At 45.0% G+C, this 24263-nt stretch overlaps 1 protein-coding gene across 2 annotated transcripts; it reads right to left on the reverse strand.

The window, feature by feature from the left end:
• Positions 1 to 343: 343 nt before the first annotated feature.
• Positions 344 to 22532, reverse strand: ZMYND19 (zinc finger MYND-type containing 19). 2 transcript variants are annotated; one of them, XM_086921197.1, is made up of 6 exons: positions 22176 to 22532; positions 20471 to 20530; positions 14763 to 14869; positions 13726 to 13866; positions 5953 to 6133; positions 344 to 2381 (listed from the first exon to the last, which is right to left on the reverse strand). In XM_086921197.1, the coding sequence occupies exons 1-6, from the start codon at positions 22224 to 22226 to the stop codon at positions 2238 to 2240; spliced, it is 684 nt and encodes a 227-aa protein (XP_086777323.1). In that variant the 5' UTR covers positions 22227 to 22532; the 3' UTR covers positions 344 to 2237. The 2 variants fall into 2 exon arrangements, with proteins under 2 accessions (XP_086777323.1, XP_086777324.1); XM_086921198.1 differs by lacking the exon at positions 22176 to 22532 and adding an exon at positions 20964 to 21404 and having other exon boundaries at positions 1570 to 2381.
• Positions 22533 to 24263: the final 1731 nt, after the last annotated feature.

Raw genomic sequence — 24263 nt, forward strand, 5'->3', positions numbered from 1 at the left:
TAAAGCCAAGCACTTTTTGTGGGCCATCAGATGCATATGGGGGTAGATTTTATTTTTACACATTATGGTGCTTCCCAGTATGAAGTATAATCCAATCCAGTTACAGCCACATACAACGGCAACCAACATCACCCCTTCAAACTATATGCCAGTGGCACTGCCCACCATTGTAACCATATTACATACCTAGTTTGTCACACTGTCTAAAAGTTCCTGTGCCTCATTTGCCTCGTGCAATGTACTGCCATCTTTGCCAATCGCTGACTAGGCACTGCTTCTCAAACTGACCACTAATAGCTTCCTACATTGCCATCAAGGACATGTTTCTGCCACCACCCATCAGTTTGTTTCTCAGGTGCATCCCCATACCAATTTATTTAAAAAAAAAATCAAAAAAAAAAATCACACTTTATAAACAGAAGGGACTCCACTCCCCACAACGCCCTCATTAACATGATGTTGGATGCAAATTGTTTATGGACCCCCACATAAGGCATCACTACCACAACACACAAACAAAAAACACTTTCACTAAATAAAATCCAAAACATTGGCCATGACAATGCAAGTTGAGACGAGTAAGTGTATATAGGGAGCCTTACCAACTTTAACATGCATAAAATGCTTATACAAGGTTTATTTTTTGGGAAGGAACTTCCGTGTCTGGAGTCCAGGTCTGTCTTAGTTGAAAATAAATTAAGCTACCAAGGCATTTGCAGAGACATTCTCCTTTTATGCCTATGCACAAGGCAGACTTTGAACATCACTTGGAAGTTAGCCTTTTGAAAAGCTCCAACGTTGGCTAGTAGATTAATGGACCAGTTGTGTTTTCTTACCTATTAAAGGCGCCATGTTTATCCACATGAATAAGGCTTCACACTTGATCTTTCTTTCCATGATTTTAAATTTCGATACACCATTCAAGGAATTATTGTATTTCTTAGTGCTCTAGTCCCAACTGTGAATTGTTTGCAGGTTTTACACGTTGTGCAAGTGTGGATGTATTTAGACAACACGGGCAGGAAAATTAATACACCACACCTGGTGATGGGGTTCTGGTACGCAACAGGGAAAACGGTATAAGTCTTACCTTAAACTACCTGGCAACTTCCAGGGACATACAGCTCACTCTGCTTGAAGGAAGGGAGCAGCTTTTGTGTAACATTATTGAAATCTGTGCTGCCATGTGCAATCACTCCACAGTTACTCTAAAGATTATTGTACAGATTCCAAGACGGAGTCAAATTTCAGTTGGTGCCACAAAGCACCCTTAAAGTACTAGGTCTCTTGAGGTTAGTGTCTCCTCCTATTCCAATTAGGGCACAATCCAGGATGGAGAAGGAAACCATTTCCTGCAATTGTAGTTCTCCGCCATGGGCATTATAAACCAACCAGTCGAGCCTGCTCTGCGCCAGCACAGTTTAGTAGTCTCTTGAGAAACTTCACAGAGGGCAGAGGAACTGGTGCAGGGCATATTGAGTGCTAGGGGGCTGTTGATCCTAAAGTGCTAGCACTTAGTTCACTGGACAATCTCTGCTTTTAAGCTATTTAAAAAGACTGCAAATGCACTTTTCTTGTTTAAAACAACTGTATTTATAAATAGGTTTAGATAATTATTCCAGAATTCCCATTACACCTGCAGGAATTCTTCCAGCAAACGTTAGTCGGGTGAAGATACCTTTGATGTAGCACTAAAACTACAAGAAGCTTTTCCTTTGAAGACAGATCCTTACATAACAGTTAAGAAGCAACCAAATTAAGTCACTTATCTCGCAATAGCAGCAAGTCATATCTAATGACCGAAAATTAAAAAAATAAAATGCATTCAGCACATGAATTTTCTTTTTTACTCATAAGCAAACCGTGTTCCTTCTGGACAGTACACGTTAATGAGTCTTCTATTTGAGTTTCCTAACATAAAAAACCTGTACATAAGTTTACAAACATATTAACATATAAATAATCAGAAGCTTCCTGCCTGGAGCCTTCACAGTAGTCCTTTGCTTGAACATGTAATACTGGAACGGAAAACCTGCCCCTTAATGCAGTCACAGTTCGAGCCGGTTTAGTCCATACCGTCATCATTCCACTCAAGCATCACAGGGTTTTTCTATTTTGTCAATGTTCTCTCAGTGCCTCAGGCTTAAATAACCAGTCAATACTGTGCAAACCCAATCGCGTGACACTTCAGTGAAAAAGAGTCACGCTGGTGTGGAAAGGGTACTCCCTGACCCATATCATCGTTCTGGCTCCTGTTCTTGCTGTAAAGTGCGTTTCTTCTCCCGACAGTGTTTTTTATGAGCTGGCCAGTCCTTCTGCTGACACTGAGAGCCACAGTACCGTGCCACTTGACATCGACCACAGATATTGAATTCCCGCAACTAAAAAAAAACAAAAAAAACACAAAAAGATTTAATACAACTGCTCTTATATATAGTGTTAGTACAGGAAACACTGCATTTAATGCACAGAAACATGCCAGTGGTTGGAGAAACGTAAACGGTGGGGGGAGGAGTTATACTATGAATAGGTTAGAATGGTCAGAAATAATTGAAATTAATCTGCGACATTCTTTTGTGCACCACAATGCTGTGTGTATATAAATCAGACCATGTGTGGATAAAACAAACTACAGATGAACCAACAACCATTTGAATCTTGATCAACTATTCAACGAATCACCCAGAAAGAATCCAAATAAATAAATGGACAGCACAATAGTGCACAAAATACAGTACGTGCCCCTTAGTCCTGATTACAAAAGCCCATTGATTTAACAAGACAACCAGTGGGTGATTTGACAACTGTAGAACTTTGAAAGCCAGATCTATTGCCAAAAAAGTATATGGGGAAGTGGGGGGTGCCGATTGTGCCTTGTGGCAGAGTTATGGATAATAAAGGCAGAGCTCCACAACATGAAAACATGAATTGACCCCAAACTGGAGGATGATCTAGTGTTATGGAGACAGCTGCAGGAAAATACTAAACGCAACCAAGTGAGAGGACTCATGAACTATATTGATCTACAAGATGTTAACCAGTGAAAATGAGATAAATATGCCAAAACTGTCAAATACGATAACGGACTATGGTAAAAGCACTTAACTGTCCCACCAGTTCATTTTTACGGAACTAGGAGGACCTTGGATACAAGAGAAAAAACAACGTACTCTTTATCAAGCGAGGCGGGGGAAACTTAGTTTTTTTTATGAGGATTCCCCTGGATGAGAACTAGAATTACAGGTAATTATTCCTTCCTTCTTATCTAGGGGCTCCTTAACACATGCAATTACTACACTAGCAAGCCCATCTCAATAGAAAAGACAGACAGGAAATCAAAACCTCATCATCAAAACAGACCCGACCTTCTTGACAACCTTGTAATCAATATATGGACATTCGTGTAACAGCATTACATCTCTGAAATAGGAATATTTGTCAGTAGTAGTTTTCCCACTGGCTGAATGTGCCTTAAGTCTACAAGGGCGAAATTTACTTTAACTGGTACAGTAAAACATAAGATACTATCGATTGAGTCATAGTTACACCTGTTCTTACAGAAACATTTTATTAACAGATGACCAGATTGCCTTATGTCTTTTGTCCCAAGTAGAATTTTAGACGCAACATATGAAGGGCTTTTTCCAAATCTCGCTCCTCTACATAGGTAACAGCTACAAACAAGCATAGTCATAGCCAATAGGTCTCGCTTTTGGGACCTTATAAGTATTTAGTTATGAAGCACAATATCCTTGTTGCAACAACAACTGTTGCATGGCTAAACACTGTCCCAAAGGCGAGACCTATTGGCTATGCCAAAGATTGCTTTCACTTGTTATCCCTCATTCGTGGGACATTGCAACTGGTTATCCCTCATTCGTGGGACATTGCAACACAAATCTACTATCTGCTCTAAGCAGGTGGTGAATCTCAAGGAGGGGGGGGGGGGGGGGGGCGGGAGATTACATGGGATGGTGTGTCTGTGTGTGACCATGATTGTGGTATACGTGTGTGCAGTAATGCAAATGAGTGGTAGATGTTTGTGCAAAGGTTATGTGGATGCCCGATGAGAATATGGCTGCCACAAATGTAGGTGGGAGTGCTGCCACAGGACATAACATAAGTACTATAACTGTGAGGAAAATTCATTCTTGGCAGAAATCCAGTAGAAAGGTGTATGTATCCTAGGGATACGTACATAAAGCACACTAATATTGTGTTGCATATTAGGGACTCTCTACACTTTGGAGTGCTCACTTGAGTTCTATCCCACCCCCACGTATAGTATTTTGCATTTAAGCTAGCCTAGGGTTTACATTGGACTAGGACTTTAGTTTTGTTTGTACCTGTAGCATTGCTGTTCCAATCATGAAAAGAGGGCTACTCACACAAAAAGATAAAGGGTCTCCTTTTAAGTATGACGGATTATGGCAATGAGATATTAGGGACGGAAATAATGATTCAGGCAGGAATCTTGCCATCACAATCCAGCCATTGCAACCTAATCTATCCGGAATGCGGAATAACCATGCAACCCCAGAAGTTTAGGGTTCCTTTTGCTGGTTATGCAAATAATGTTTAAGCTATTATCATCTCACAAACTGCAGGCAAGCATATTATAGGAAAATCAAGTCTTCTGTTCCAAAATCCTCCGAGACTAAGTTGAAAAAGATAGAAGCTAGGAAGGAATTTAATCGATTGCTTCATATAAGCCATCAATTGCTCCATCGATGGCAAATGCACGATCAATGGCAAATGCACAGACAACAAGGTTTAAAATATATATATATGTGCATATTACACACGTTTCAATCTCTAGATTGAGTTTCCTGTGCAAACTCCAGCCGTCCCTACACACCAAACAAAATCGCCAGCTACGCTTATCCCAGTGAGCCTGCCCGCTGGGAGAAATGATTACTCCCCTGTATCGGTCTCTATTGGAGCCTGCTGCTCATCTCTCGGCCACAAGGCTATCAAATGACCTTTAAGAATTGCAAGTCTCCACCAGAGACAGGCTCCACGCTTGCATTCCCGCCCACTCCTGTCATGAGATGTTGGCTGTGAGCCAGTGTTCAAGAAGACTACGCTCACACCATGACAAACCGAGGGCGCAAGTCCAACTCTGACTATAAAGGCGAGATTTGACCTTCAAAGAGCCCAGGCACATTCAAAACATGTATTTGTAATCACGATCCCGCTGGCGCACTCTGTGGTGAGGGAGGGGCAGAGTACAGAGCACCGCAAAAGTGAAAGTGATTGAGAGTATGCCTGTGAGCGATGCGCTTGAGCGATGCCCTTAATGAGGAAAAGATAGGAATGCCAGATGGCGGCTGCACAAGCGCGTAACTGCAAGGTTGAGGCCAGCAAAAGCCTTTGGTAGCACTTTGAAAAAACACACTTACAAAAAGTCTCGCAGAGCAGCACATGCGCTGGCTTAGGAGAGACCTAAAAAGGCGCCTTTCCATGGCCAAACGGTACGAGGATACCTTATCTATAGGTCGAAACAGACAGCCGATTAACTTGGAATGGACAGTGTAACTCTCAAGGTGAACAGGGGTGGGTCTAATAGGGGGGGGGGGGGGGGAGACTACTACAACTAGGATCACAGGCAACTACTACGTTTTCCTTATGACTTCATATTCTCAGGAGACCTAAAGTTGCGACTGAAAGAAAACAATAATTTGAAATACTTCCACACATTTTTTCTCTCCATTTTTTTAAAGTCATATTTGTTGCCACAACTTATTTATATACAGAATATGGGAACGCATTTCAAATTTACATGGCAGCAAGATCACACCTACTGATAAATCTTTGTGTAATTGTTTTACTGTTATGTTTCCACTTCATTTAATGCACCCAGTTAAAGGCAAAATCATTCAATATAAACAATTCATATTTTAAGGGAAGACTATTACATTAAAAAAAAAAATAAACATGATCACAACTAACCTGCTTTTCAATCATCGTGCATGGAGGATAATGACATTCATAATAAGTGCATGAATTCTCTTCCTCTTCTACTACATCGCCATTTGCATTGTAATAGCGGGTAACATTCAAGACTGGAAACTGCTCTTCTATGGGGTCAGTGGGAAGTTGCTGAATTGCCAACCAGTAGAGACTTTGTTCCCTAAGGGAAAAAGAATAAAAAAAAAAATGTAAGAGTCTGCCAGCTGCTTAACCTACTCAGTTTTTTGCAGAATTAGATTTGTAGTTTATAGAAAAAAATAAATTATACTACTCCTGTTTTTTAGAGTCTACTGTGAATAAAGAGTTGTAGAAATCATAGACTAAGTCAACTACTAACCTCCAGAAGAGAAGATTAGGAAGCATAATTCCCCTCTGGCAAGACTGAGGTTGTGTTCATGCAAAGCCTCGAAGCAGAGCACCCACGAATGCACACAGGAACAATTTAGGCTCACAGATTACTTACTGTTACACAAAATACTGCTGTAAAACTAAATACTTTACATGCTAAAATGGACAGATAAAAAAATAATAAAGTATTCAGCAACTGGAAAGAAAGCGATTATAACCGGACCTAGCATTCAACTGATATCAACATTGCCCCTACTTTTCGTTAGTGATTAAAAGACGTTTTTACCCATACCAGTAACCAGTCCTGTTTATCTGTACCAGTGACTAGTCCCTGGTAACCGTGCGGCGTTCAAAACGTTTACGTAAGGGGACAGGCATGGAAGTTTATGATAATAGATTAGATTCTCTACCATCATTCCGTCCCATTCAGGGTGATACTCTAAAATGAGCTCTGGGTAAAAAACATGCTGGCAACAGAGAATAATACAATTCAAATCACTCTTTCTGCAATGATTTAGCTCAAAAAAAAATGTATGACAGCGGAGACAATACATAGAAAGAAAGAAAAAACTAGCAACAGTCTCCTCTACTCCCCTAATGCAGCAGTAACCTTTAACAATACAGAGTATACTTAATAAGACTTCAGTTCTGACGGGGGATCCTAAACAGATGCAGTCTTGGGATATAGCAAGACTAACTTCTTTAAGAAGTATATTCTTTGAAAAGTATAGACAACTAGCATGTGGCCTACTAGATCCCCTGTGCAGCATGGAATGGACACCCCAGAGTAATAAGCAGGATGCTAGGAGTAAGTCATGCCTTAACATCCACCACCACTCATCGTCCTCTCAATCTGCCACCAATCGTACAATCTTAATGATACTGCAGCTGATGACCATGATCCTCCTACTCATCCTCCCTCTCCTGATCCTCCTACTCCAGATTCTAATCGCCATTCTATTGCCCCTATTCCTCTCCCATCTCCATAACTCTTTCTGGTCTCCCCTAACAGTCATCCCTAAACCTCCAACTCAACCCTCATTTGCCACCAATTGTATCATCCTGCTGCTGAGAACCATGCTGAACCTCCAAATTCTGAGCGCCATCACCTTGCACCTGCTCCACTTCCCCCAATATCCACTTCTACTCCTCCCTTGTAGCACTTACTCTTCCTGCAAACCCCATCCTTCTCCCAACCCCTTTTCTCCTCCGCAGCTTCTTTGTCACAAGGTGGTGTGGTTAGAGGCAGAGAGGTGGAGATATACAAGCTCCAAGGTTCCCACCTGTGGAAACGTACTCTGCCATCCACTGCAGCAACCTGCATGGGGTAAAAGCCAGATCGGTGGGCAGATCCAGTTTACAGCATGCCCGTCGATTCACTCCTGACGTGTTTCGTGCTCATTGCACTCTTCAAAGGCGTGAGTCATTTTGGCATAGAGGACACACTTCCCACTTAAAAATAGATCAACCCTCCAATGGGCGACTCGAACGAGTCCATGTTGGTTTGTGGGTCTTGTAGTATGTGCCTCAGTTATGTGCCACTGTCTGAGACGTTTCAAGCCCTCCAATGGGCCTTCCATCACACATCCGGCTGGAACCCGGAGCTTTGATTTTTACGCAGCCTCCCAGCCGCAGGGGATGCACCACCCGGTAATTGGGGGTCATGGAGCTCCGAATCATGGAGTCTCAATGTGGAGGCCTCCATGGAGGATTGACAAGCCGGATGTGCGAGCGGAGGCCCATTGGTTGGCTTGAAGCGTCTCAGACAGCAGCACACAATACAAGACTGACAATCCAGCGCGGACTCATTCGAGTCGCACATTGGAGGGTTCCATTTTGAGTGGGAGGTGTGATCTCTATGCCAAAAAGGACTGTCGCGCCTCTGATGAGTGCAATGAGCACTAAATCAGGCATGAATCGACAGGCATGCTGTAAACTGGATCCGCCAGCCGATCCGGATTTTACCTCATCATGGTTGCTGCAGTGGATGTCAAGTGTGTCTCCACAGGTGGGAACCTTGGAGCTTTGATTGATAGGTAAATATATCAATCAATCTAAGTTATCCTGTGTTTGCCAACTGGTGGTAACTGACTCCCTGTCTAACCAGGCACAGTGCTATGCTGAAAACACAGTGAAAACACAAAGGCATTAGGGCACACTAGGCGTTCGGGTACACCTTTAATTGGTATGACCCACCGAACAAGTCCCTAGTAGATCATAGGGCCAGGGGGTTAAAACTACCTTTAAATCCCCAATATATAAAAGGGCAAGGCAGTTTAGAGGCCAGTAGCCTACTTGCATGGGTGCACTGCTGAGCGCCTGGGGTAATTTTAAAAGCAGCCCTGTTTTGAATATTGACTTTGGTGGTAGAGGCACTTAAAAGTGATATTCTACATTATTCTTATATATTAGGTACCTCCAGGGTTTCCCGAAGGTGTCCATTGAGAAGGGAGTCATACTAATTAGAAGCAGTCTCCTTATATGCCCTTGGGCTAGAAATATTGCACATTTCACTTCCGCCATTGCAGTGAAGTGCCTTCGAAAATCAACTTTGGTGCTATGAACACTGGAGTGAGGATCTACACTATTTTTGTATATTCAGGACTCCTAAGGCCTCTCCTTGGTGTCCCTGTGGTGGGAGGGGTCATGTAGTTCAGCAGGACCCTTATAAAAGAGGTTTTGTATGCCCTGATGATGGAGAAATTGCAAATTTCAGGTTCCCCCTTGTAGATACCTAGCCCCCATAGGATAACATTGCATGAGTTTATGAACGTTTAAATATCGCTAGGAATTGAATTAAATATCATTCTAGGACTTAGGAGAAGGGTATTGATAAATCCAACAATATGCTGTTGAATGCATCCTAAATTGCGCAGAAAATAACTTTTATTACTTTGTCTGCAAGCCAAAATTCAGCCTTCCTGCAGGCTTCGGATTGGGCAGAGTCAACAGTATTAGCCAGGCTGTTTAAACGAAGTGATAAGTGACTCACCCAGGGTAAGGCTGTCTGCTGGAAAGATCAGCTGCTTGAAACTAAGAGAAGGATTGCCATGCTGGAAACTTGGTTTGCATCACCAGGCCCTGCATTCGGACTGACCGCACCTGCAGCACTATCCAGAGATACAGCACTGTGAACGTACCATACTACTAAAGGATTACATTGTTGGCTCCCTGCATCTATGGTTTAACAGAGCTCACCTGCATCATCACCACCAAGAGTCCATTACTTGGAATGCGTCCAGTGAACTAAAGGGTTTTGTCCAGATGCATTGTGGAAATTGTGGTCCCAAACTTTCAGACCATCTTGGACCTTCAAAACACAATCAGTGGATCTGGAACACTTTAGACACTCAAGAGGAACTCCAGAAAGAAGTTCCAAAAGTTTATGCAACTTTGGAAAAATCTCAACTGGAGAGGGTTCTCATTTTTTAGCAGAAATTCACAATTAACCCCTTATGTGAATTTGATAAATAGGCGGTGCCTGACCCCAACATGGCACCCACGGCAGGCCTCAATGACTCTAGACCTCACAACAGGCAGTTCTTACGCGCTAGTAGCGCGGCGCATTTCGCCCTCCTCGGTGGGCACACCAGTGGAGCACTCCGTAGTCCCCAGCCATAGCAAGTATAAGTAACTGCCTTCCACATTTCAGCCCTGCTCCGGGGGTATATTTCCTTAGTGACTTTGTGTTTCACTGTAATAGTTTGTGTTCTGATCTCTGTCTCTCCCACAATTTGGTTCAAATTTATTTGGGGCTCATTACTTGGATTCTTGCCGCTGGTCTCCGCCTTGACCACAGCCTTTACAACCCCTCCTTAATGGCTCTTACACCCTTCACTACTTGTTTTGGTCATGGTGAATCACCCTTGTGACCCGTTCAGATCAACACCATTTATTTTTGGACACGATGCAGCGAGGAATTATGACACTAGTTGATGTTTTATCACCTGTCCCCTTCCGGTTTGTAGACTCTCATACTCAGTCTTTTTTTTTTTATGCCCCCCGTAATAAGAATCTTCATCAAAAAGCCCCTTTGCTATTTCCCCCTCCCCCCCGTTCATGCTCTACAGGACTTGCTCTCCCATTTTTTAATTAATGTCCTAGTAACAGATAGAATTTTATAACTTGGTTTTCTCTATGCTATGTTTTATTCTCTAATAACTGATGTAACTTTCAAACTGTTGATCTGCGGAATTTGATATTAATTTAAAATTATGATTGCTTCTGCCCTATTCCCCCCCCCCTCTTCTCTACTGCTACTTTTTCCCTATTGTTAACACCTTGCTCCACCTCATTTCAGACGTTTTTCTTGTTCAATGCAATCTGCATCTACGCATGTTACATGTGTAATCTCCTATTTCAAGCGCTCTGTTTCCTCCGGGTCTAGCCAACTATCTACCTAAATATGCCCTTGTCCAAAGCACTCCTACTCCCCTTATTGGGGATGGATTCAGCATCTTTGCCATGGAGTCTGAGACCCCTCTGAGAGAGTCCACAGTGATAAGGGTATCACAAATAGTGGAGGACCGGGATTGATCACTTTCAACTGGGAACCATATCCTACCATACTGGATGTCTGAAACTATTTTCTACCCCCTCTTCCCTCCTTCAGTCTTTTGAGTGTGCCCATGTCTAAAGCACTCCTCTCCCCTTGTTGGGGGGGGGGGGGGGGGGGGGGGGGGGGGGGGGGGGATCTCGCATTTATGCCCTGGAGTCTCAGATAGCCTCCTGAGAGTCCACCCCGTCAAGGGAATCACACGTAACGGAGGACTGGAAATGATCCCTTTACAGCAGGGTTATAAGTCCGAGCACTATGTCCGATGCCCGGTGGAACTGCTCTGTTCAGCTATTGAGGAGATTGGCCTTGGTTCATCCCCTGACTGTCACCTACCCAGTGGACTTTGGCCACAGTTTTTCTCCCCGTCTCGCCCCTTCCCACCCCCCTGCTCATCGTATTTCTGTTACTGCTTTTTCCTGGTCTCCTATCTAGCCATCTGTTCACATTTAGCACTCTTTCTTTCTTTGTTTTACTTCCTTTGCTCCTATCCCCCCCTCACCTGAATCTTTCCGGTTGTCCACTACACCGCCTAGCCCCCTGCCCTTTTGTGCCCTTTGACTAAGCACTCCTCCCTTGTTTGGGAAAGATCCAATATTTATATTCTGGAGTCTCAGCGAACCTGCTGAGTGTCCACAGCGCCTAGGGAGCCACTCAGTTGAGGTATGGTATGGCACCCCTTGCATAAGCACTCCCTCTCCCCTTTTTGGGGAAGGATCCAGTATGTAGGCCTTGGAGTCTCAGAGACCACTCAGAGTCCACTGCATATAGGGAGCCTCTCGCAACAGAGATGGGGAAATTATACCACTTCCCCTGGGATCACAGCTTACTGGACTTTGGACACAGCTCTGACTCGTCTACTGGTTTGTGTCCCCGTCACCCCCCTCCTTTTCCCATGCTGTGCCTCTCACTCTCCCCTCCTCTTTTCTCTGTCTTCTTCCCCTGCTCTTACCCTCTCCTCCCCTGAAGCTCTCCCCTGCTTTTTCCCCTCACATATATGTCCTTATTGTTTGTCTCGACCTTACTTATAACTATGTTGCCAGGCTCTTATAACTATGTAACCTTTGTAACAATGTAACCTGCAATTCTGGTCTGAATACTCATCTAAAGCGGCCCGATACATCTTGTCTAGCCAGCGCTATATAAAACCTTTAGAAATAAAAAAAGTGACCGACACCCACGAGAGCCAAGCCTTCCACCTTCAACTGCCACCCGGATTCAAGGTTCGCCCCGATTAAGCACTCAGAGGTCAGAGTTCGACTGGGAGCTCCTTTAAAGTTACGCCAGCTAACCCTCACCAAATCCAGACCGGTGAAAAGCATTGAGGGACCCTGGCAGAAAAAAACCTCCAGAAAAGTTTACGTCAGAAAGTAATATTTTAACTGGGGCCGCCCGCTCACTGTATTGCGTAGGGCTCCATCACATCTGGCCTGAAAGTTTGGCCAGGCGTGACCAGATGTCCCAGAGTGGTGCTTTCGGTTTCCACGTGCTAGAAGTGTTTAATCTTTAAAAATTCAGAGCTCCAGTTCTCTCCGTTGGATTGGTCGTTTTTGGTGTCATTTTAAAGATAAAAATATTTCAAACGTTTACGAATTGGCGTGGGGTTTTTATTGTGTGTTGTGTCTCAATGGTTTACTGAATTGGTATTTTTAAACGCTCTACATACCAGTCTGCTAAGTTAAGCCTGCTAGGTCGCAGCCAAGCTACCATGGGTTGAACATGGATTAATTATTGAGACCTATACTGAGCCCTACACTGTGTAAGAGGCCTTATTGCCAGTGGTAGATGCATATTTATGGAATGAGGAGACTGTTTCTCTGAACTGACTTACCGGGATATATACATGTGTGTAAATGAGTTGTTACAAATAGGAACATTTGCTATCCTTTAGGCCGTCTCTATCAAGCTCACTGCCTCCTACCAGGAAGGCTTGCCTCAAATTTAGTACTTAAACTACCTCCAAGCATTTATCTACTTATTTAGGCCTTGGTATTTCTATAGTGTGGACCACCAAACCAGACCCCCGATAAATTGTCTCACATAAAGAATGCCTTTCAGTGGAGCTACGATCAGGTCTGGAAGTCCAATGTGCAGGGCATCACCTCTGTATTAACGAGAAAGGACCGAGGCTTCTAATGTTTTTAATTTTTCCCAGAGAAAATGTTACATTTCAGCAGTAAGGAGAGTTGGAACCAGACTGTTCTTCCTAAAAATATGTTCTATGAGGAAGCAGTCATGCAGTGGGTAAATCGGAGGTATTTGGCCTGGCCTGTTTGTTGGAGTATGAAGCCTGCTAGGGACATTTTGGAGAGCCAAGTTTGAACCTGGGATGGTTTGGTGCTGTTGGCAAACAGGAAGAATTTGGTCTTCGAGTTGAGTAAAAAGTTAGTGGACATCAAGGGTTGTATGAGTTTGAGATAGGCTGTGAGAATCTCCAGGTCACCGTTTGAGAAAATTATGAGATAGGGCTCGGTATGGTCAGTATACTAGTGGGTATTGATCGTGCTGTCTGCAAGAATGGAACCCTGAGGTTCCATACAGGAGTTATAAAAACAAGGCGAGAGGATGGACCCCAAGATCTAGTAGTTAATATCGGTTGGCAAAGTAGGGTGTGAACCATTGCATAATGATTCTAGCAAAACTCATGTGTGGTTTCAAGGTGTGCTGGGCAGTCAAAGGCTGCAGAGATTTGTCAGCGAGGATGTGAAGTGTATTGCTAAAAACTAGGAGTGGATGCATCACGAGTTTTAAAAGTTTTTTTCCTCTTTAAAATACTGCAAGGTGAAACTAAGACATTTGTAGATTTTTGAAATTCTGGCCAAAGATTATTTTCCTTTAATTTACTATACCTTTGTTTGCTTGAGGTTTCCTCAATTTTTGGGCTCCAGCCCCACAGAACTAACTGCAGATTGTCAAGCCTATTGTCCACAGTCACTCCGTTTAGATGGATTACTTGAAATCCAGGTGCAATACCTCCTCTGTGCCTTTCCCTGCAACACACAAATAAAACAAGTACATTTCTCAAAATTCTTGGAAAGCTATTCTTAAGGACGTAATTCACACAATGGCACTGACTAATTACGTATATTTCACTTATATGACAACTTCGCAAAAAGTTTCATAAAGTAGTTGGGAACAGGCATGAAACAAGGGGAAAGAAAAGAGAACATTGTGCACATTGAATAGTAACAGAGTGGGTAAACAAAAAGGTTCTACCCTATTTGCAGTCTGAAGACACTATGCTTAGCAGTAATACAGGATAGCTGTACAACTGGGTGCTACAGATAATCAAACCATGGTGATTTTACAGTATGCACGGTTAGATTATGCATTTACCCAAGTGCCACAGCTCTAAGAACCAAGAATGTAGCAGTCGTCCCTTCATTAAGTTCCAGTGTAAAGAGAAGCAATGAGTGGACAACTATAAGAAAATGGCCTGAACTGCATTGTTGGAGGGTTCCACTGACAAACCTATGCTAACAGTAGTAATCAGTGATTAATATATAGCGAGGATGAAAAGGCTGATTCACTATGCGGACTCTAGTGCACCCTGAGCGCTTCTATACAGCTCAACCTCTTCTCCACCGAAGAACACCTCAGCAAACGGCAATATAAGAGATGCAAGACCCAATAAGGTCTCCCACTTACAACACCGGCTGCTACAAACATTAACTATATACCAATAGAGCTGGGAATGCCAATTGGTTGTTAGCTTTCAGCCAATTTACCAGCCAGTTAGAGGCAGACATGGCCTTGGACAGTCCGGCTTTTAATACAAAATAATCGTTACATTGAGATGTACACAGTCCAACAGGAGCCTATCGCACAGTGTTCTTAATTTGTCAGAATGTAAATAGCTTTCATAAGTCACTGATATAGTACCTACCACAACAAATCATGGAGTAAACGACCAGAAGTACGTCCTTTGTTTTTGTCAAATGCATACGCAAATATCTTTGCACCATTCCCATCAGCATCTACTTCCATGCGTGCCTAAATAGAAGGATAAAGTTGAGGCCTTTTACATCTGAATATTTCAAGAAACATTTCAACAACGACAACATCCTGGTGGCTTTTTCAAAATGCATTAAAGCTCATTTTTCGCCCTTACAAAAAACACAACGCCCAATATATGTATGAAACGTAATGGCGTAGATGTACTGGTTGTCACAGTTATAACATTTTAATCCAGCCTATAAACTCACCTTCACAAAAAGGAATGTATATTTAGGTGCGTGAAGGTCTTCAATGCGCTTAAAAGCAAACTAACCCTGTTGGGACGGGCGCTTAGAGAGAAGCGTCAGCGTCAAACGGTGAAAGAAATTAGAACGCCCGGAGGGGGCCTAGCTACAGAGGATGGTGAGATTGTGACCGCCTTCGGCGATTTCTATACCTCCCTATATGCAAGGGAGACACTGGATCAGGCAGCGGGTGAAGCATTTCTCGACTCTGCCCAGCTCCCAGCGCTCACGGCGGATCAGGCTGCAGCCCTGGAATGCAACATTAGACCCGAGGAGGTCATCTCGGCCATCTCCAGGCTCAAGCTGGGGAAGGCCCCGGGGCCTGATGGCTTCACCGCCTGTTTTATAAAAAGTTTTGTGCACAGGTGGTGCCACTGCTTACCACTCTCTTTAATTACCTTTCGGAGCCGGGCGCGATCTCGGAGGACCTTCTGGACGCCACCATATCAGTGATCCCCAAGCCGGGAAAAGACCACTCAAGGTGCGAGGCGTATCGGCCCATCTCGCTACTTAATATAGATCTGAAGCTATACACAAGCATCCTCGCCGCGAGACTTGGCCCGCTAATACCAGGACTAATTGTCCCAGATCAGGCAGGGTTTATCTCGGAACGTCAAACCGTTGATAACACAAAAAGGGCACTGCACTTTATAGAGAAGGCCACGCGTACGGAAGGGGAATAAATGCTGCTTTCAATGGACGCGGAAAAGGCATTCAACCGTGTCCACTGGCCGTATTTGGAGCAGGTCTTAGTAAGGGCCGCACCTGGATCTTGGACTGCTACTCGAGGCCCTCGGCGACGGTTCATGTCAATGGGTGCTCCTCTCCTCGCTTCTCGATAGAGCGGGGCACGAGGCAGGGATGTCCACTTTCTCCCCTGTTATTTGCCCTTTAAATGGAGCCCCTGGCACAGGCAGTGAGACTCGCCCCAGGGATTCACGGAATCAAAATGGGGGCTTTCGAGCATACCATAAGTTTATATGCGGACGATGTTCTGCTGTCACTATCCTCCCCCCAGTGAGTCGCTCCCGACCTGTCTGGCGATTCTGGAGGCCTTCACAGAGGTGGCCGGTTTCAAAGTCAACCTCAGCAAATCAGTAGCACTCGATCTTTCCCTGGAGGCGTCCACGAGGGCACACCTACAGGGACTCTTCCCCTTCCCGTGGGCGTCCGAGGCTGTCCCCTATCTGGGTGTTCAGTTGGCAGCTGCCCTGCAGGGCACAGTCCGCCTTAACTACGCGAGACTCCGGCAAACGATCCGGTCGGAACTGGGCAGATGGAGACACCTTCCATTATCGTGGCTAGGCAAAGTAGCAGCAATCAAAATGACGATCCTACCACAGGTCCTCTATATGTTCCGTGCCATCCCTAGGAGACCCCGGGAGGGCTGGATCCGTCAGACCCAAGCTGAATTAACACACTTTATATGGAACGGGCGACGCCCGCGAATGAAACTTCGCTTGGCGATGTTGCCTCCTGAAAACGGGGGACTGGGCCTCCCAGACCTGTTATTATACTACCAAGCGGCGCAACTACGCACGCTAGTGGAGTGGAGTAAATGGGAGTCTGAGAAACACTGGCTCTTCCAAGACCAGGCAGTGGCGGGCCGCACTCTACAGGAGGTTCCTTTCCTGCGGCGGCGGCATCGACCCTCTAATCTCTATGCTTCATTCATCACGAGAACGCCCTTGGAGGTGTGGGACCAGGTGAGCATAGCACACGAATTGACGTCCTTCCCATCCCCACTGACGCCCTTGCTGACCAATCCGGACTTTGGTCCTGGTATGGACATGGCGGCATTTGCGAAATGGGGTCCGGCGGGATGTAGGGTACTTTCCCACATATACGCGGAGGGAGGGGCTATTCCCTTGATGCCTTTCGTCGTGAATACCGCTTGCCTGAGGAGGAACGCCTCCATTACTTCCAGGTGCGCCACTGGGCACTCCACCCCACTACCAGGGACGGCGCAGATCGCAGACTCAGCGAGTACGAGTATTGGCTACTCTCGAGGAAATCTGACCGCAAATTAATATCAGATATTTATCGTATGTTGTTGGGAAGGTACACGCATGTCCACAACGCAGGGAGAGCGAGATGGGAGAAGGAATTAGGGCGCAAGCTAAGCAATGGGAGGGCATTTGCTATAGGGCTCGTCATTCTGCTCATCACATGGGCCTGACGGACACCATCACTAAAATGGCCACATACTGGTATTATACCCCAGAAAAGCTCCATGAGAAGGACCACACACGAGACACACTCTGCTGGCGGGGATGTGGGGAGAGAGGTACACTGGTACACATACTGTGGGACTGTTCTCGTCTACAAGATTACTGGAAACAGGTACTAGACGAGGTAGACCTACACTTAGATACCACCCTTCCGAGATTCCCGCTTATGTGCTGTTGGGTTCACCCAATCCCATTACCTATCCACTGCGCTCCCACCAGGGTAGACGGATAGCCATAGCCCTGGGATCTGCGGTACAAAATATTCTCACTTATTGGCGCACCGCACACATCCCCACTTTTGAGGGCTGGTTGCACGGTCTTTGGAACGTCCCAGGAATGGAGAAACTGTTGCTAATTGCCAAGGGGGAGGGAGACAAGTACCCAGAGTTGTGGTGACCCTTCTTGACGCTTTTGGCCACTGAGTTCAGGGAGGTGACTTGTCCTAGATATTTATGCCTGCTGCGACTGTCGCAGTGCGATGTCAGAGGACCAACAAACTGAATGATCATTACTATGCGGAGGACAATTGGACCTGGAACAGGGGTGGTGGGTTGGTAGATTGGGGGGAGGCGGGGTTGGGGATATAAAGCTTAAATGTTGTTCTATTTTACGGACATTGCTATAAAGCCTTGATACGGACCCGCTCGACATAGCCATTGCCTTGTTAGAATATTCAGCGACTCCAAGCCACCACCAGCGGTATTCAAGAGATCTTCCCATCCACATTTGATCTGACTACCGGAGTCTGAGAAACGCCCTTAACGATGCAAGTCTATTCTTTACTGTTGTTTTGATTTGTTACTAAAAGCTGTATCAACGCTGGATAGGCCGAATGTTGACGCCGAACCAGTTTGTAAAGCATGATGGTATATTAGATTGAATGTGCAGCGCAATAAACACAATTTAAACATAAAAGCAAACTAACCCTGAGCAACCCAATCAAAAAAAAAAAAAAAAGGTATAGTTCTTACTTCACATAACTTGCTTCCACAAAAGCAATGACAGTTCTCTGCATGGCAATAGCTATAACCTAAGATTCCCTCCCTTACGAATACTGCAAAGTTGACTCTTACTAACTTTTTGGAAGACTGCATACAAAGGAAGATTCAACATGTAAACCGTGGTGTTACTGTGCTTTCTAGGTACCCTCTCAAACACACAAATTCTGCCCTAACCAGTGTTGGACGACAAATTCTGGAACTACACACTAACGCCACTCTAAAAAGCCACATCATGTGAGCATTAAATACATAAGAAAATACCAAAGAGTCAGGTCTTTGGGCTACCACTTCAAGATTAAATAAACAATTTGGCAAATCAATTAAAAATCTGCCAACAGGATGCTGCTACCTGTGTTATGTGAAACAGCACATAGGAGTTACACACATGTATTAATTAAAAATAAAAAGTGGTGATGAAACAGTTTCTTACCATTGACTACTAGCTGCTCGACCAATATATTTCTTAAGCTAGCAATCAACAGATAAACGAGGGCAGTTTATAATGCTGAATATTACATTCAGACAATTTTATGCGGAAAACTTTTTACAAAGTAAATTCTGGTTTTTCTACCAATTTAATTATAGCTAATGACTAAGAGAATAATAAAGACGTCACTATACCAAACTATGGACCCCAATCAAAAAGGTTTCCAGGTATACCTGAATACTTTTTATCCAAGATCTGTCTCAGAGGACTATCTAGCTAAACGTTATGTAATAAAATGTTATGTCCCATTAGAATACAGACAGAACAGAAACAAAATTGGGCGCTCGTACTTCACAGCATGTGATGTGGTTATTTTACAGTTACGTAAATTGTGAGATGATCCAGGGCACTATTCGACAGACAGAGAATGGAAGAGTTAAGCCATATGCTTGGGTCTTCAGTGGTGGTGTTCTTCACAAATTCCTAAAACTTACTCATTACACCCACCAAACCAGTCCCATAGGCTTGTTCATTAGTTTTACAATCAGACTCCGTTTCAAAGGCAGCTAGTGAATTTCGAGAATGATTGGCTCCAAAAACACCTAGGTTCGTGCTCCCCACATCAGAATCCCCTGAACATCAGTTTGCATGCCACACACCACTTTACTTCTGAAATCAATATCCTGATCAAGGTCTAAGGGGGATCCCGCTCAGCAATCCTACTTTCTAATCAAACCAGTAATGCTCACGATGAAGAATTGCCTGAGAGAACCTTTGAACGGGTAGTTCATTCCAAACAATTGTACTAAATTACTTTCTTTAGTGCAAGTATCACCTTTCATGGATCATGACATCGTTGTGTTTTATGATCATTAGGATCCTTTGCTTTCTGAAAAGAATGTATTAGATATTACCAATTTGGTGGCTAATAAAAAGGTGCTGGGAACTAGGTCGTCATTTGCTTTTATTATTACTAAAAATAGCATCCAAACCGTGCTTTGTGCTGCACCACTTCATTCTCAGCTTGTCAAAGTAAAAATATGTTAGTTGGGATTCATGTAAACTCACAGTACATACACTGCTCCTTTTTAGGAACCCTAAAGCTCCCCTCGATTTCCACTGGTTGCAGCAGATGTTAAGCTGGCACGTGTTCGTGTCTTTCAGAAGACCCACAAGTGATTTAGAGGCCTTTACTCTGTAAACACAAGATCTTGCACTGGGATGTAACCTCCTGAGATATCCTACCTATATACTAGTGTAATCATACTTGGGTAAATAAGGTCCACGGATAAAATGTAACCTTAAAACGCCATGGGGCATTTTAAGACAACTATGTCGCATAGTGAAGTGAACAATTCAGGAGCCTGAAATTATGCCGATTTTCTTTTTGTTAGTGTATTTGACAAATTAACAGCAATAAGTCAAACCTGGAGAGTATCATGCAGAATCCACTGTTACAATACAGGACACATTTGATCACCAATGTCTGTGCCATGTATAGTCTGTAAAGCCAGTACACAAGGAGTCTGTGTGTCGCATAACTGCCCTGTAATTTTGTACTGGGATCCGAGGCTAGGGGATTATCCCAAGTACTCGCTAAATGGATTAGACGTGTATAAAATATACTGTGGAACACAGGTGTGCAATACATAGTCTCTATCTTGAGGTAGCTTCTAACTGCCAGAGCGACTTACCTCAAATGAGTAATTTTCAACTAAGGGGATGTCTTGCTCGTCAATCAAAGTGTACTTGGTCTGAAAGAAAAGAAAAAAAAGGTCATACAGCAAGAGTTAACTACATTATGTCATTTCTGTATCACTTTAGAATACCATGCGGACCCCAGGAGCAGCAAAAATTTCACACACCCAACTGGTAACCGCTGAGGCTGAAGCATGCAGATCCAGGGAATAAGAAGAGTTTACAACAGTTTGAGCGTTACGAATCGTTTACCAGTCTAGTACATCCACATTTCTTTCATAAAAATGCTGTACAAATTACTGGTTGTTTGTATTTAAAATTTACACTCTCAGCATTGGCATTTTACTAAATAAATTCAGGTATGTTTGCACTGGCATTTGTTTTCCAATGCAAGTACATGTTATACTCTTCGAAATATAGCACATGACCAACATGTAAAAAATGTGACAGGCGGCGAGCTGGATATCGGTGCTACGAGCTGTTTCTTACCAAAGTATTACTCGTGCAACAGGAGTGTGGTCTGTAGGTAGTAACTAACATTCCACCAACCACATGAACTTTCAGTAGCCCTTACAGCTATTATAAACGATACCAAGTGTGATCAAAGGAGGCGGTGCATCTGTTTTATGGAACTGCCACGGAGGAAACGTTGGACAGAACGTAAACTGAGCCACTATGCCTTGCGACTGCAGTAGCCTGACCACTATATTAATTAGCATTCAGATTGTGAAACAGCAGCATGCTGGAGCTAGTACATGCAACACGCCCAGAACAATGCTTCAGATAATCCTACAGTAAGAACTCGGATCTCCGCCCATTAAACGGCTACTGTACTGACAACACCTGCTGTTAACAACCTGTCAAATATCCCAACGTTTGAGCAAAAAAAGAGACAGCTCTCCCGGACGGGCATCTGCATTTCCTTTAAACTCGTTCTTACACCATGTGATCCTCGCTTCAAGGGTTAGAGACCGACCGACCTCTACGCTCAACACGTGTCCTCCCTATCATAAAACCACCATAGCACACTTCCACCAATCGATAGCGAGCGCAGCAGCACCTCGAATCTAACACATCACCTCAATTATCTAACCACTCAGCCTATACCAACTCTAGCCCCAACAGGACGACTCCCCATAAACCTCCATGCAATCTCTGCCGTATGCCGCCCGATCTATCGCCCGGCTGGACCCGTCATTTCCTACGCCAAGCACACGATTCAGAAAAAAACCGTTTTTCCTCGGCGCCCCTGACTCTCCATTTGCTACCTCAGGACCCTTCAGATGCGACACACCCTCGCTCGGACCCATCTCTCCCCCGGCACAGGCCGACGTGCTGTCTCCTCTCCCGCCACACCCGGTGACAGGTTCATGGGAGGCCCTCCCCCGGCACAGCCTCGTGGCTCTCCTCCCATTCCGCCCGAGCTGCCGCACCTTCCCTGTCCACGGACCTGCTACACCGGTATCCACCCTATTACTTGCCGTTCACGATCCCATCCCCCCAAAGACCGGCCTGCTATTTATTTCCCCGACAATCTTCTCCCTAGACCGGCTGCACTGCCTTTTCCAACGGGCCGCCACTCAACCAAGGCATGGGTCCGCCTCCCCCTCTCTGCAGGCAGCCCTGCATGTAGCAGCTCTGTCCGTTTCGCCGCCGCCTCGATCTACCGCGTGGTTTGTACTGCGGCCTGCCCCCGCTCACCTTGCCAGCCACCCGGCCCAGCCTCACGATGCCCAGCTTGAAGTCGCTCATGGTGGCCAATGCGTCCTCGCTCTGCCCAGATGCCGGCTCGAGCCCCGCTCTCGCTGCTCTCTCTGCCTTCTCTCTGGTGCCACGCGCCTACCGGGCGCCCTCACGCACGCGCGATAACACTCCCACCTCGCGCCGCTGGCCGGCCCGCAGTCAGTCAGTGAGTACAGACAGAAAAGAAGCCACAAAGCGCCCAGCTTCACACCAATCGGAACGCGCCGTTGGAGATGACGGGATCCCATTCCCGATTTGCTATTGGTAAATGAAAAAATGCCGGCGTCCCTCCTGTACTCTGGCTGCCTGGCCAACGCCAATGGGAAAGCAGTGAAAAGCAACGTAGACACGCTTACTCGGCTATTACGTCAGTTTCGCGGGAAGCTTTGTCTTGAATACCGGTCGTCGAAGCAAAAAAGAAGCTTTGGCTCTGACAGGTTTCGCGTGGCCATTAGACGGAAGTGTTTAGCTTTTTACGTTTTTTTCGTAGTATCAGCGTAACGCATTGTTCATTGTAACGTCAATAAACACGGGAAATATAGCGTCTAGCTGTGTACCTCCGACAAGTCTCAAGTTTTTGGTATTCTGAAAAGGGTACAGTCAAGTGTTTGTGACGGGGATCCCTATTAAGTTAATGTCAGTGAACGTATTTTGGGGTGTGTGAGGGAAGTATGTTAGGCAGGTACATGCTCCTGATCTATTCACCTAGAAAAATTAATAGTTCACTGATTTTTGCCGGCGATTCAAGTTTATTCTGTCGATTTTCTCAGAATTGACTTTACTGATTTGTATATTTATATTGTTACTGATGCCTAGCGATTTTGCATCATGTTGGTAGGGTTTTTGCAACAGGATGACAACCTTTCCGTTATTTACATTTACTGTGATTTCATACTATTGCCTCTTTCCTTAAATGTTCATATTACGGACAGTGTTTGTAATTTTAAAGCTACTGAGCTGAGTGTAGAGTTAGCGCTCTAGTGTTCGGGTCGGCGCTATGACGTAGCACGCCGACCTGCCATCTTAGGTAAGCGCGCAAAGAGTTTCAGTGCGAGCGCCGTATCTAGAGGCAGCAGGCTCGGCGCTCTCTGCGTGTTGTAGAGTAATAAACAAAATACTAACTACAGAAAGCAGTTGTGTCATCTGTGTATCGGCCGATCGTTACAATGGCGACGAGGCTCTGATCCTAAAGGAAAAAAAAAACGGACCAAGTGAGAAGAATCAAGGAAGGTGTAACTTACCCACGTGCTGAGAGTACACCAGGCAGTGACACCCACTGCATAACACAAGCCGGACACGATAGAGACAGCGCCCCACGACGCAGAGAGCGCGGCAGGGCCGTGATTGAAACCTCAGGCTACAGAGTGCACACCACAGCCGGAACAGACGAGAAAAGCAGGTACATGTGGGCCCAGTCATAGTAAGCCCAGGCAAGAAGGGTAGGGGCAGTGAGACCTACTAAACCATGATGGCAGGGCAGCCAGAGCACGCTGCCACACGGCCAGCAGTGGATGACAGTGCAAGGACAAGGGACCGCCAAAACCTGTTGCGCGCCCAGTGGGGGAATAGCACTGGCGACCTCAGGGAGCAGAGACGGCGGCGAGGCCCGAAGCACCCCATTAAGCCCGAAAAGAGAAGGGGAGGATAAAGATAACGCACCAGGGAGCCCCAAGGGACCAGGGGAACCGCCACCAGGAGAGAAGCGTGAAACCATGTGCACGCAGGCGTCCTCCACAACGGCGCCCATACCGTTTCTACCCAAACCAGGCGAACCCCTAATGAAGTGGGAGGACTGGAGGGAATATATCTCCAATTACATTGAGGTGCTGAAGGATGATAATGAAGAACCGTTTACAAGTAAAAGAAAAAACAGGATACTGCTTCACAACTTGGGCCCGGAGGGGCTAAGGGTGTTCAAGAATTTGGTACCCAAACAGAGACAGGATAATTATGACGACGTAAATGCCCATGCGATAGAAGAACTGAATGAACATTATAGACCGGCTGTATGTGTCTCAATTGACCGATACAATTTCCAACAACGGA

Source organism: Lissotriton vulgaris, chromosome 5, assembly GCF_964263255.1.
Source record: "Lissotriton vulgaris chromosome 5, aLisVul1.2, whole genome shotgun sequence".
Classification (NCBI taxonomy): Eukaryota; Metazoa; Chordata; class Amphibia; order Caudata; family Salamandridae; genus Lissotriton; species Lissotriton vulgaris.

Bases quoted from the DNA above. Each gene is read 5' to 3' on its own strand.
- ZMYND19 (XM_086921197.1), bottom strand. From the start codon at position 22,226: ATGAGCGACTTCAAGCTGGGCATCGTGAGGCTGGGCCGGGTGGCTGGC. The intron at 20,531-22,175 runs GTGAGCGGGGGC...CTTTTCTTTCAG, and splicing joins TGGGCCGGGTGGCTGGCAAG to ACCAAGTACACTTTGATTGA. The intron at 2,382-5,952 runs GTTAGTTGTGAT...GTTTTTTTTTAG, and splicing joins GCACGATGATTGAAAAGCAG to TTGCGGGAATTCAATATCTG.